The sequence below is a fragment of the Pelodiscus sinensis genome, chromosome 10 (genome assembly GCF_052426305.1).
Source record: "Pelodiscus sinensis isolate ZL-2025 chromosome 10, ASM5242630v1, whole genome shotgun sequence".
In the NCBI taxonomy this organism is placed as follows: domain Eukaryota; kingdom Metazoa; phylum Chordata; order Testudines; family Trionychidae; genus Pelodiscus; species Pelodiscus sinensis.
This window is the reverse complement of record NC_143061.1, coordinates 54,353,513-54,367,584: the sequence shown is the minus strand read 5'-3', so window position 1 is coordinate 54,367,584 and position 14,072 is coordinate 54,353,513. Positions and strand designations below refer to the sequence as shown.

Here is a 14,072-nt window from a genome sequence, read left to right as displayed (position 1 = left end):
AAGAAAGAAAGGGCTGAGAGTAAAATTTAAAGCAATCAGGTTACATACATACGCCAGTTGCAAAGTTCCTGGTGCAGGCTTATAGCCGAGGTGGAAAGTCTGCTGTCTCATAAGTCTCTGGAATACATCCTGTGCTAGGAGGGGCATCAGTCCTTCCAGGCCCAATTCATGGCAAAACTGCTTCTGACCTGACAAGCTGGAGTGAAGACAATTGGAGGAAACACTGGGGCCCTTTTTATACCCTTGCCCAAGTGGAGGGAATTCCATTGTTCTCCTTGTGTGCAGGAACTTCCAAAATGCAGTTTGTCACATGACTAAGTCACCTGTCTGGGTCCTTTTTCAGCAAGCAGCCATGGCGTACACACTTGACTGCAAGTTCACTGCAAAATTCTTCAGATGTGTATTGGCAACACTTATGGTTCATTGTCCGTCAAGTACTTCGATTCACTAGACTAGCCACCCTGTTACAATAGGCGGGTAAAGCCGGTTGATCTCCCTCAAGAGCAAATACTCGGAGTGTCAGTACATCTCCAATACTTATCACCCTAAATAGAACAATCAGACATGCGCACGAATAGTGTAAAGAGAATCGGCAAAGCATCAGCTTCCAATAGACGCCTTACTTACCACTTACCAGTTTGTACAGAATTTGGGGCTAACATACAACATCCCTGCTACGTACCCCATTGCCACTTCTGTCCACATATCTATACAAGAGACTCCATCACAGGATCTAACCACATAAGCTACAGTATTACGGGCTCATCCACCTGCACATCCTCTCATTTGCTGTCTGCCATCCTGTGCCAGCAATGCCCCTGTGGCATGGATATTGGCGAAACCAGACAGTCTCAAGAATGTCCCAACCCGATGGCAAAGGGAGACAGCTGACCTGGAGTTCCTTTGCAAGTTCAATACAATCAATTGAGGATTGAATAAAGATCTTAACTGGTGTGGCAGGTTCAGGCCAGAGAGCTGCTGCAGAGGGGAAGAAAGGCAGCCCCAAAAAGGGTAAAAACCTGTAATTCAAAGCAGAGGGCTGCAGGACAATTAGATGCAGCTGGGAGGAAGCTGGCTCAGGAAGATTGGAGCCAGCTGATTCCTCTGCTGTCTGTCTGAAGACCTTTAAAAGCCTCAGCAGTTGGCAGCTGGGGGGGGGGGGGGGAGAGTGAGAGGATGGCAGGGAGGTGAAGGAGAGACAGAAAGCAAAAGGTTAGAGAGCAATTCAGATCAACACTAGAACAGAAGCAGCCAGGGAGGCCTGGGTAAGAGAGACCTTTGCCATGCTGGTTAACATGCTGCAAAGGCCGTTTCCCCTCTTTTGATCTCCACATCAGCTGCTGTGAACGAGTCACTTCCACACTGACTTGATTAGCTTCATTAATACAAGTCACTTCTTTCCTTTATCGTCCTTATATTCCCCCTGGCTCTGGAACTTCCACCCCAGTCCAGCTGATGAAGTGGGTTTTCCCCATGAAAACTTATGCCCTAAGAAATCTGTCTCTCAGGTGTCACTAGACTCATTGTTTTACCAAAATTAAATGCTCTGTAAGCACAGTCAGTCTGAGCTGGGGTTTTTTTTTTTTGGTAGCTTGATTTAAATCACTGATTTTTTTGGTGATTTAAATCCTTGATTGAAATCAATCCACCCTGATTACTTGTTATTCAATTTGACAGCTCATTGCAAAACTGGGGATTCAAGAGTTAAACCAAATCACAGACCTGAGCTGGCATTAAGCTCTGGCTGTAGTTTAGGAAAAAGGCTGGTCTGCCGTCTGTGGGTTGAAACCATCGAGTCTGCAGTCCTGAAACCAAAGGTGTTTTCTGCTCAACTTAATGGCAACAAACAGGGCCCTAGATCATAACAGGGAGGAGAAATTGCTGGGACTCTACTGGAGCAGCAGGCTGTATGCAAGCAAACGGCAATGTGACGATGGTTCCAGATAATACACAGTTAATCAAAATCTTAAGTCCAAAGCGGACTGAGAAATGTTACAAAGGGATCTCACAAAATGGGGTGATGGGGGAACAAAATGGCAGATGCAATTCAGTGTTGATATGTGCAAAGAAACGCCCATTGTCACACCTAATCCTAGCTATTTGTAGGATATAGTAAATTAGCTATTACTACTCAAGGAATATCTTGGAGTCAATGTGGATCGATCTCTGAAAACACTCAATCTGCAGCAGCAGTCAAAAAAGCTAATAGATTGCTAGAAACCATAGGAAAAGGATAGATAAGAAGACATCAACTATCATTATGTCACTATATAACTCTATGATATGCCCTGTACCCACACATTGAATACTGCAGGCAGTTCAGTTTGCCCCAACTGAAAAACAGAGAATTTAGAATTGGAAAAAGGTTGCAGAAAAGGGCAAGAAAAGGTATGACAGAGGGGGAGAAATTCGTGAATGTGTGGAGAAAGTGAATAGAGAATCCTCCACGTAATATAAAACTAAGGGGTCAGCGAATGCAATAATTAGGCAGCAGGTTTCAAACAGAGAGGAGTAACTTTCCCTCCCAAAGTCCAGGCAGCCTGTGGAGTTCATTGCCGGGGATGTGCACAGGCCAGAAGCAGAGCTGGGCTCACACAAGAATTAGGTCGGTTCCGGGAGGGCAGGTTCCTCGCTGGCTGTTGGCCAGGAGGGCCCGGAGGGGAGCCCCGTGCTCGGAGGCGCAGGGACACGCGGGCTGCCCCAAGCCAGGGTAGGGTGACAGGACCCCTCAGCATTGCCTTGCTCTGCTCCTGCCTGGCACCCAGCAAGGCACTTCACTCCAGCCAGGTCACTCAGGGTGTGTCTACACAGCAGGGCTTCACTCGAAATCAGTGATGGAAACTGAGCTACATCAGTCGCGTAGCTTATTGCGAAATTGGGAGCGTGGACGCAGCGCTTATTTGAAACAGAGCCTCTTCCCCCGGCTTCCCTTACTCCTCGTGCAGCGAGGGCTACAAGAGTTGGAGGAAGAAGCCCTGCAGCGTGACATGTCGACATGATTTCGACTCAGTTACTGCGAAAGAACCGCTGGTCATTTCAAGATAATGTTGCTGGGTAGACATACCCTCACCGCCCGCCCTGCCAAGCGCGGCTCGTCCAATCTCTCCCTCCCACAGTGACCCAAGGGCTCTGCTCGTTCGCTGCCCTGCTGGGGCCACTTCCCAGGGCTGGGTGGGAGGATCCAGGTGCTTTCCCATCCAGGGTTCCTCAACCCAGCAGCTCTGTTCTTTCCTCTCCCAGCCCCCACTGCCTGCCCTGCCCGGCTTCCTACAGCTCCTGGTTCTGGTTCAATCCGCTCCAGACACAGCTCCCTGCCCTTTCCACCTGCAGCCCTTCTGCTGCAAACTTCTTGGTTTATAGGCCCAGCTTATTCTCGCCTCCGGGAGCCTGTTAGCACTCAGTTGCGTGCTCCCTGGCTCTTCCTCCAGGTGCCGGCCTGTGTCAGCTGGATGTCCTATCACAGACTCCCCCACTCCAGATGTCTCCCCATGGGAGGGGCAGGTATCATCTCCCCTGCCTCTGACATAGCTAAGCCCAGAGACCCCCCCCCCCCTCCTGCCCAGTGTCACTCACCCCCAGCCCAGGGCATCTCTTCCTTTCTTCCCCCAGGATTCCAGGTCATGCAAAGCCACCAGAAAGGCCCCTGCCCCCCTGTCTCTCCTATCAGGGGCAGGCTGTGCAGGTAACAGACCTACCTGGCTACCAATCCTGCGTGAGTGGACACCCCATGGCAGTCGGAAGACCAGGCTCTGGGCTACATGCTCTGACCTAGCATGGCTGCTCTTATGTTCTTAAACTTCATCAGAATTCTCCTGGGAGGTCCCTGCAAGCTCTGGCCTATGGGTGGAAATTCAGCCTCTGCCACGCTCGAGAGGGAAACGACTAGATGGGAGGTTGTTGGCTCTTTGCCTGCACACGCCGGGTTTCCAGAGCTAGGGCAGGCCGATAATACACAATTCGGAGCTGTGAAAACACTGTAACGGGGCAATTTCCTGCAAGATCCTGGGCAAACCTGACTGGACGGAGTTTCTGTTTTCATGGTGGGCTGGGGGAGGGGAGCAGAGTCCTGCGCTGGTAATTTCACACCAATACGCCCCGGCGTGGGCCCGACACAGCTAGACCCAGGCACTGCTGTTTGTCCCCTCAGGGGAGGGCGCGACTTGGTGCCCTGGGATGGAAGGAGGGTCCAGTCGTCAAGGCCTGGCCTGGGGCTCAGAGACAAGGGCCTGTCGACATGGTGCTTCACTCCACACCAGAGGGGGCGTTTAGTCCGCACCAGCGTGTTCCACCTCAACGGGCCCACGTGGCCCCTGCTGCCCCACCCCAGAGCTTCCCTGGGGCACGCTGCCCTCACCCTGCTTGCAACGGCGCCACCATGGAGCTGTGGGGCCGGCCATGGGGTGTTTCTGGTCCTCAAGGGACCGGCTCTGGGGGTATGTCTACACTACAAAGTTAATTCGAATTAACAGCTGTTAGTTCGAATTAACTTTAATAGGGGCTACACAGGCAAACCGCTAGTTTGAATTTAATTGGAACTAGCGGAGCGCTTCATTCGAACTAGGGAAACCTCATTCTACGAGGACTAACGCCTAGTTTGAATTAAGGGCTGTGTAGCCCCTTAATTCGAACTAGTGAGAGGCTAGCCCTCCCCAGCTTGCCCTGGTGGCCACTCTGGGCCAAACCAGGGAAACTCTTCTGCCCCCCCTCCCGGCCCCGGAGCCCTTAAAGGGGCACGCTCTGGCTACAGTGCTTGTGCCAGTTGCAAGCCTGGCAGCACCCAGCCAGCAGACCCTGCACCTGGCACGGGATGAGCCAGCCACCCGCTGCCACCCAGCCCTCCACCTCTTCCCAGGACCAGGCTGGCGGCTCCCGGGAGCCTCCCGAGGGCCGCAGGAGGCAGGCGCCCACCTGGTCTAGTGCGGAGACCGTGGACCTCATAGAGGTTTGGGGGAGGCCTCCAATGTCCACAATCTCCGCACTAGGCACAGGAATGCGGCCGTCTAGGGCAGGATAGCTGCCAGCCTGGCCACCAAAGGCCACAAGCAGGGTTTCCAGAGCTAGCGCAGGCCGATAATACACAATTCTGAGCTGTAAAAACACTGTAACGGGGCAATTTCCTGCAAGGTCCTGGGCAAACCTGACTGGACTGAGTTTCTGTTTTCATGGTGGGCTGGGGGAAGGGAGCACAGTGCTCTAGGTGCTAATACCAGTGTGTGCGTGGGGCGGGGGCAGAGATCCTCAGTTGTAAGACCTGCAGAGAGACCCCCCCCCCCACTCTGCCTCACACTGGAGTCTCCCGACACCCGCAGGCACAGGAAGGGTTTTGGGGTCACTAGGCTGAGTTTAAACTGGCTCGGGGCCTGTTTCCTGATCCAGCAACCAGACCGTCTAAGGGGGCCGCTCATCCTTGGGGAAGGCTTGGAAGGGCCGACGCGGAGCAGGGGCCTGCTGGGTGGAGGACGGGGGGGGGGCAGGCGAGGTGGGAGGGGGCTCTGACAAACTGATTAACCTGCCCGTCGCTGCTTGTGTTTTTCCTTTGTAACACTTTCACTGCAGTTTCAGTGCGCTGGGCACCAGGCATATTTACACCCCCTCCCGCTTTCCCCAGCGTTTCTCCTCCCCGTTTTTCTGCCCCAGGGTTTTGTGCCCTGCCCCCCCCCTCCAGCCTGCTTAGGGCCCCGGCAGAGAGGCCAAGCGGCCGGCTTGCTGAGTCAGCCTGGCCACTGGGGAATTCAGAGAGGAGGCGGAGAGCTGTGCAGCCTGGAAATACCCGTCAGGAGGGAGGGAGAGGAAGACGCGTGTTTCCACCCAGGAGGGGTGAGGGCTGGGAGCCAGCAGCCTGTGGCAATGGGGCCGGGGGGAGTGGGGTGCACCATGGTCCTAGGGGCACCGAGGGCTGGTCCACCCCTTCCGCCGGAGGTCCCACCCGTTTGGGGAGCACGGAGCCGGGTCCCCCTGCTCAGCTTGCTGTCGGCCCCTCCGGCCTGGGGACAATCTGAGCTCAGTTCTAGGGGTGCTGGCGGGGGGGGGGGCCCTTCCTGGAGTCACTCCGCGCTGCCCTCGTATGCTGGGCCTTTGGCATGGACCTGCCTGGAGCTGGAGGCCGGTGGCATCTAGGCCCTTGCCAGCCGGGATTCACTCCTTGGACTCACGTCCGGTGAAGGGGAAAACCTTCTACCCCAGGGCAAGATTTTGCTCCAGGTTTCCAAGTCGGGGAGGGAGAGGACGGGAGGCTCAGGCTGGGGCTATTTGTGACTTTTCAGAGGACCCCAAACTCAGTGATACTCAGACTGTGGCTTGAGAGACAACATGTCTCCTGTTGCTCTTTGCAGCGCATGCTCTGCAATCCCTGTGTGATTTCAGTATCCCCCCTCTGAGGGTACGTCTAGACTACATGGCTCTGTCGACAGAGCCACGTAAACTAGTTTACTCGACATAGTCAATGAAGCGGGGATTTAAATAATCTCCCCTTCATTAAAATGGGGGGGACTATGGGGGCAGGGACTGGACTCGATGACTCTCGAGGTCCCTTCCAGTCCTAGTATTCTATGATTCTAGTATTCTATGAAAATAAACATGGCCGCCGCACTGTGCCGACAATCAGCTGATCCGGCACAGCGCGGCAGTCTAGACGCGGATCAGGTGACAAGGGAAGCCTTTGTCAACCGCTCCATTATGCCTCGTGAAACAAGCTTTACAGGAGCGGTCAACAAAGGCTTCCCTTGTCGACCGATCTGCATCTAGACTCCCGCACTGTGCCAGATCAGCCGATTGCCAGCACAGCGCGGCGGCCATTTTTTTATTTTAATGAAGCGGGGATTATTTAAATCCCCTCTTCATTGACTGTGTCAGATAAACTATTTTACATGGCTCTGTCGGCAGAGCCACGTAGTCTAGACATAGACGCAGTTAGACATTGTAGAACACAGTCAGTCGACCTGCTGTGAAACTCACATGTACGTGGTAAATTAAACAAGGAACTTACTCGGCTGTGGCTCTCGCAGCCAATGACGATTGTTAATGTGGCTCCTGAACCGTTGAGGATTGTACGTCACTCCCCTAACTAGGTTTGCCTTTGTGCCATCAATGTCACTTGAGTTCCATCCAGATACGAGGCGAGCGAAACCTGAAGGGGTAATACAGCAAAACGTGACGGAAAATAAGACCAAGATGGTAGCTGTGTACAGCCACAAAAATATACAGCGATAATAGATGTCCAATAGCAGACAACAATGCCCATTCCGTTCCTCTTCCCCATGCCAGACCAGAGCCCTCCTCTTAGCTGCCAGGAAGAAAACGGAGGCCCAAGCCTTCCCTTCACAACCACGTTCCTGGAACGGGGGGAGGGGAGGGGGCAGTCCCTCAAGATTACAAAACTCATGAGATCATCAGTGATCATTGTGACGGTTTCACCCCTTCCACCATGCTGCATGGAACTGACTTATGGACACAAATATGCTTAACTCGGAGATGCTTTGGGCCAAATGCCGCATGTAACTGAGCGATCTTAATGTCACAGTCTGCTGTGTCTGTGTATCTTGTTTTGTTGTGTGTTTCACTCTTGTGTGTAATGTTAGAAATACGGCGCATGGCATGGTTTATGCATGTAAATGTGCAAATGGAAGCCATCAAGGGTGTTTCCCTCCATGTCTGGGCGATCACCTGTAATCAGCCCCTTTTGTCCTCTCAGTCTTAGTAGTGGTTGGTCTCAGGAAGTCATGTGATCACCCTCCCCGCCCCCAGTAGGGTCAGACCAGGTTATTTTCCATAGGAGGTGGGGGAGAGATCTCCAAGTTCCCGCCCAAAGTGGAATCTATAAAACAAGGGGAAGCTGCTGTCCCTGCATCTTTGGCTGGCACGTGAGACTCAAGAAAATGAACCCGAGGCCCCCAGGAAAAATGATCTTCCCTGGCTTGCAGGGTTGGCCCAAATAACAACAGTTTTAGGGTGAGGTTACAGTAAGCCTGAGTGTGTTAGAACTCCCGATGTGGATTTTGTTATTTTAAGTTTGTAATTCACTTTGCTCTGCCTGTTTTCACTTGCAACCACTTCGATCCTACTGTTTGTGTTTAATAAAACCACCTTAATTTTCCATCGAGCCCAGTGGAAATACATATGACCAGGGGGAGCAATCAGCGTGTACATCCTCCTTTGATTGTGCAAGGGGCCTTACCTGAATGATTTATTTGGGGATCTGAGCCCAGTTGGGGAGTGGGTTTCCAGAGTGCGGGGCCCGAAAAGGCATTCTCCTCAGATCTGAGGAGGATCAATGTCTGTGTTTGCTGCTCTTTGGCAGGGGAGAGGAGAAGGGGGGAGCAGTGAGACACCCCACAGAGCAAGGAGGTGAGTGTCCAGATTACAAAACTAACGAGACCCTCAGGGATCATTCTTTCAGACCTGCCTCTTGATGTATGAACTCACGGGGATGGGAAGAGCCTTTGCACCTGGCTTTTGTTATGGGGCATCGTAGGCTAATATAACATTAAAGCAGGGGTGGGGAATCACTGGCCACTGACCCACAGAAAAATGAGTCGGGGGCTGCACACAAGTGAGAAGCCCATGACTGAGAGAGAAAAAGACGCTCCTCCCATTTCCCTCGCACACCAGAGCCGAGGAGGGTCCAGGCTAGTAGATGTTCTGTGCTCCAGCCCTGTGGGTGGATGGCAGGGGGGCTGGAGTGCCAGCGTGGGCTCCCTAGTGTGGGGAGATTCCTGAGCTTCAGGGGCTGGATGTAGAGCCTGAGGTTGCCCACCCTCGCCTTAAAGAATTAGAGTTAGGTGATACTTGGCTGAGGAGGCGTATTGTGTGTGTGTTGTGTTGTGTTGTAAGGAAGGCCGCAATGGTTGAGTAAAAGAATCACAGTGGTCCCCTTGGAGATGTCCCTTGGGGTGCTGATCATGCCACTGACATCTGCCTTCTAGTTTTCTGGGGCTCCCCACCAGCCTGTCCTGGGCCAGATCCTCTGATCTGCCCCAGAAAAAGCACAAAGTTGGGCTTCCGGCCCCCTGCAGAGCAACACAGATGCTGAATCAGTTCAGCTCCGGGACAACTTAGCTACTAGGGCTCAGCACCCAGAAACCAACCCTCCAAAGGGACCAAAGTCCCCAAAAAATCTGTCTTACTATGTTTGAAAGTTGTATACAGAGAACGCTTATGAGGTGTCTGCCCCCCTTTGTCAAAGTCAGAGAGATATGCACAGTGGTTACTCCCTGCCCCCCAGGTAACAATTATTTTCACTGTGCTTGATAAAAAAGAAAGGGGTTTCTTGCTTTTCAAGCCAATCGCATGGTTTTGGGGCGTGACTGTCCTTTGGAGCGCTCTGGGTTGCCGTTGTGTTGTTTGTGGGGTGATGCTGACAGCAGCTGGCTGAGGCTTGCAGCAGGCGCTGGGGGCTGTTGGGTTGGAGTGATGTGAGGATTAAGCTAAAAGGATGGAGCTGTTAAAACACAAGTGTTCTTGTTTCACTGCAGAGAACAAGAATTACCTGCAGGGCTGGAGATGCAAACACTGATTGCCTGGCTCATGCTGTGTAATGACGGGGAGAGGCCAGAGAGGAGGCGGTTGAAAGAACCATGAAGCACTTGTCTCCACAAATGTAGCATGTGGCAAGCAAGGGTGTAAATCTATCCCTGGCCTCCCACGCTCTAACTGGCCGGGTGACTCCCTGCTGACATGAACTAGCCCTTCCCTAGTGTGCAGCAATCAACTCCCCTTTCCAAGCGGGGCAGCTCCTCCGACTGCCAGACACGGTAACCAGCCAACAGGGGATAGAATCATAGAATCATAGAATCATAGGACTGGAAGGGACCTCGAGAGGTCATCGAGTCCAGCCCCCCGCCCTCAAGGCAGGACCAAGCTCCGTCTACACCATCCCTGACAGATGTCTATCTAACCTGTTCTTAAATATCTCCAGAGAGGGAGATTCCACCACCTCCCTTGGCAATTTATTCCAATATTTGACCACCCTGACAGTTAGGAATTTTTTCCTAATGTCCAATCTAAACCTCCCCTGCTGCACTTTAAGCCCATTACTCCTTGTCCTGTCCTCAGAAACCAAGAGGAACAAACTTTCTCCTTCCTCCTTGTGACACCCTTGTGGATATTTGAAAACCGCTATCATGTCCCCCCTTAATCTTCTTTTTTCCAAACTAAACAAGCCCAGTTCATGAAGCCTGGCTTCATAGGTCATGTTCTCTAAACCTTTAATCATTCTTGTCGCTCTTCTCTGTACCCTTTCCAATTTCTCCACATCTTTCTTGAAATGTGGCGCCCAGAACTGGACACAGTACTCCAGCTGAGGCCTAACTAGTGCAGAGTAGAGCGGCAGAATGACTTCACGAGTTTTGCTTACAACACACCTGTTGATACAACCTAGAATCATATTTGCTTTTTTTGCAACAGCATCACACTGTTGACTCATATTCAACTTGTGGTCCACTATGATCCCTAGATCCCTTTCCGCCATGCTCCTTCCTAGGGTCCCTCAAAACTGCCTGTTCTGTGCAGCCCCTCTGAAGCACCTGGCTCTGGCCAGTGATGGAAACAGGACCCTGGGCTAGTGGACGATTGGACTGGCCCGCTATGGTGGTCCTCACAATCAGATCAGCTTGCGCCAGGGAACCTGAATGCATGGCAGCAGATTTGACGCACGCAGTTGTGTGCAGCAGGCTGCTGGGGGACAGATTTACACCTTTATCCGGGCATTTAGACACTATCCGGAGGGCACACCGAGGGGTTTGGGAGGTGAAATCCACCCTTACCAAGAGTCAGGATGCCGGGTTGGTTGCACAGACCTCTTCCCACAGTTGTTGCTCCAGTCAGTGGTCCCACTGCAGCAGCCGGGCAAGTCACTAGGTCTACGTAAACATGGATCTTCTCCCTTCCACTGGCCTGAGCCCAATGTGTCCTTCCGCCTCCGCCAAGTGCGGCTGGTCTTGAGCCCACATCCATGGCGTGTAGGGGTGCACAGAACCTGGGGCACCATCCCGTGTCATTACTCAGCCAGTAAATCCCTCGCGCAGTCCAGTTTAGCCCCCCAAACCATCCACTCAAGCCTGAGGAGAATGGGAAAGCGAGTGGGCGGGGCCATGTTTGCTGGTGTAGCTAGAGCGGTGTAGCAATGCCGCCAAGCCGCCCCTACCATAGAGAACAACCCGTCTCCGATGCCTACAACCTCTCAGGACAAGGCTTGTACTGAGACATTCCCACCGTGCTTATGTTTGCTAATGATCTGCATGGTGCATGTTATCCTGGATGGTTACCTTTAAGTCCAGCGGGAGCTCTTTTTGTACCACAAAACTCAGGGCTGGCCTTACCATGAGGAGAACTGAAGTGGCCGCCTCAGGTGCCAGCCTGTTGGGGGCGCCCCTAGGACCCAGAGTGTAGAAAATTGTGTCTGCTGCTGGTGCAGCGAGCGGGCATGGGGGCGTCATTTGAGCTCCCCGCCTCAGGTGCCAAAATATTGTGGGCAGGTTTTGTCCAAACCTCTCCTGTGCATACGCAAGAGATACGTTAATGGCCACACTGTGTCTCCTTGTAAGCAGGTCCGGAGAGTAATGCCAGACACCACCACCTACTTCTCCATCCTGAGGAACCCGGTTTCACCGATGGAATCTTCCTGTGCCTATCATAAATGTTCAACACCAGCCTTTGGAAGGTCCAAGGATGTGACCGAGTTTCCAGCATCTCCATGGACATATTACAAGCTGAGTGAAATCAGAAGAGTACGTGTGTGCCAGGAACTGCATGTGGTTTGACTTTGGCTATGATAACTATGCAGTCGGCATGGAGGATTGTGTCCAGGGTGTCATATCGGAGGTGGAGCAGGCGTCTCAGCTGCTGCTGCTCCCCGAGTACTTTGATGAGTGCATGGTCCTGCTGAGGGACACGCTGGCTGGGAGCTGGACGAGGTGGTTTCCTTCATGCTGAACTCCCGAAGCCCAGACACCTTCCAGAATATGACCCCCGAGAGCAAGGAAAAGGTGAAAGAATGGTGCTGGTTGGACTGGATGCTCTACCAGCACTTCAACAGGTCCTTCTGGAGGAGAATTCTGTAGGCAGTAGGGCTGGACAGATTGGTTTGGGAGGTGACGCTCCTGAGAATGAGACTAAAGGAACTCACGGAACAAAAGGAACTGTGTCTCTTGGACCCCGCGCCCGTAGACAGGACCAAGATCAAAGACAAAAATCCTCAGCTCTTGAAGTCAGGGAGTGGAAATATTCCGGGCGATAGCCTTAAAGAAGACCTGACGAATGAGACTCAGCGAGCCTGCCTGAGACTGATCATGCCCAAACTATGTCCTATCTGTATGCGCGTCAGTTCCCAGAGAAGAAGAGGAAGAACATGCCTTTCCCCTCGTGGTAAGGCCTGGCTCCCCGGGAGCTCGCCTCACTAGACACACTCTGTATTTACATGCAATCCAATCCAATCCCTCCCTCTGTGATGCCTCACAGTATGCTTGAGAATCTCCATGAACTCTCTCTCCCGGCCCGACCTGGCCAGTAACGGCCCCCCAAGCCCCACTCGTGCATTGGCGCACACAACCGTCATGCGGGTACCAGGTTGTACCAAGAGGCCCTGGGACATTAGCAGACTATAGACCCCGAAGCACAAGCCCCGCCAGTGGAGCGAAAGGAATTAAGCCATGAGCCGTCGCTAGGTTGCAGGCCGCGAGCTCCGTGGAGACCAGAACATGACCACACACTAAGCTGGGCCCTCTGACTCAGAACCAGACCCTCCCACCCCCGCAGAGGAGCGAGCCCAGTCCAGGACGCCAGCCCAACGCGGAGAAGCCAGGAGAGCGCGGCAGTTTCAGTCAGCAGAACATGCCGCAAGCTTGTCTCCCCTTCTGCTGCCAAATAAGACTAGAGCACAACGCGATTTCACACGGTGGATCCCATCCTCCAGCCAGCGCAGTGGTGCAAGGAAGCACGGGGCCGAGGCAGGCAGAGTATTACCCTGAGCTGGGGGAGATAGACGTCAGTGTGAGAGGAAGGGCAGATGTGAGATTATGCAAATGCTCTTTTGAGGCGGCAGCGTGGTCTCATGGCTAAGGGATGTGACTCGACATCAGGATACTCAGCTCCGCCACTGACCTACTCGGCAATCTGTGTTTAATCACTTCTCCCCCTCCCTGATCTTTGTCTGGCTCATCTGTTCACGCTGCAGCTTCCCTGATGGTGTCTGTCTCTGATCAGGTGTTTAGTCAGCGAGACCCCAGCCTTAGCTTATACTCTAGGACAGTGGTCCCCAGCCTTTTGGGGCTGCCAGGTGCCTGGGGGTGGGGCCACTCACATGCCAGGCATCCAGGAGCGAGGCTGCTCATGTGCCACGCGCCCGAGGCAGGGGCCACCCATGTGCCACGCGCCTGGGGCCGGCACTGTGCATGTGCCGCATGCCTGGGGCAGGGGCTGGCCCAGATCATTCGGTGGGCTCACATAAATGCCCCTGCAGGCACTGCAGTGGGGACCACTGCTCTAAGAGCTCCTCTGATAGAAATGACACTGCTAACCAAAGAGGAACCCACTGAACAATTTGGAAGGCGAACCAGCTGGCAGCCGGACCCCTCTGAGCCTGCCGATCCATCCACTACAAACTTAGGCTTCTAAGATGTCGCTGGGACATTGCCAAGGAAAATATTGTGGGTTCGGGAGGGGAAGCAGAGGAGACACCCCCAGGTGTGTCACTTGTCACAGCTCCATTTCAGTCCAACGATCAGTGACATTGCTCCCATCTGGGAATTTGCCCCGGTCTTGGTTGTCCAAGAAAGGCCGTAAGATGTAAAACATCCTGGCTTCCTCTGTGGGAGCGAGAGAGGGTTAACTCTGCAGTGTCAGGCTGTTTCCGCAGCATGGCATTTCCTCCCTTCATTTCCTGTTAGTTTCCATTTGCCTTGCAACTCACTGAATGATTGTCCTCCGTCCTCCAGCCTGAGCTGTTTAAAGGTTGCTGCTTTCTGCCTGGGAGGGGGCTGCGTATCAGACAGGGGTGAAATGATGACCATGTGGACATTGTACAGTTTGTCCTCTGCTCTGGGTTTTTCCAATGAAAGGTACACAAGTGGCCCGCAGGA

The 14,072-nt window shown here is 53.2% G+C and overlaps 1 protein-coding gene and 1 pseudogene across 7 annotated transcripts in view; one reads left to right on the top strand and one right to left on the bottom strand.

The window, feature by feature from the left end:
* Nucleotides 1-14,072, bottom strand: part of LOC102460667 (alpha-1,4-N-acetylglucosaminyltransferase-like) — a 32,685-nt gene that overhangs the window by 16,786 nt on the left and 1,827 nt on the right. The window contains exons 1-2 of one of the 7 annotated variants that reach the window (XM_089780917.1): nt 6,986-7,122; nt 1,723-1,805 (exon numbers count right to left, since the gene is read on the bottom strand). The exons of 1 other annotated variant lie outside the window; for it this stretch is intronic. In XM_089780917.1, coding sequence (XP_089637043.1) covers nt 1,723-1,792 — 70 coding nt within the window. In that variant the 5' untranslated portion in view covers nt 1,793-1,805; nt 6,986-7,122. Of the gene's footprint in view, nt 1-48; nt 1,126-1,722; nt 1,806-3,695; nt 3,717-6,985; nt 7,124-10,760; nt 11,341-14,072 lie in introns of those variants that run through there. 5 more of the 7 variants (XM_089780916.1, XM_089780919.1, XM_089780918.1 and 2 more) reach the window with 5 other exon arrangements.
* Nucleotides 11,554-12,773, top strand: LOC102454068 (galactose-3-O-sulfotransferase 2-like; annotated as a pseudogene).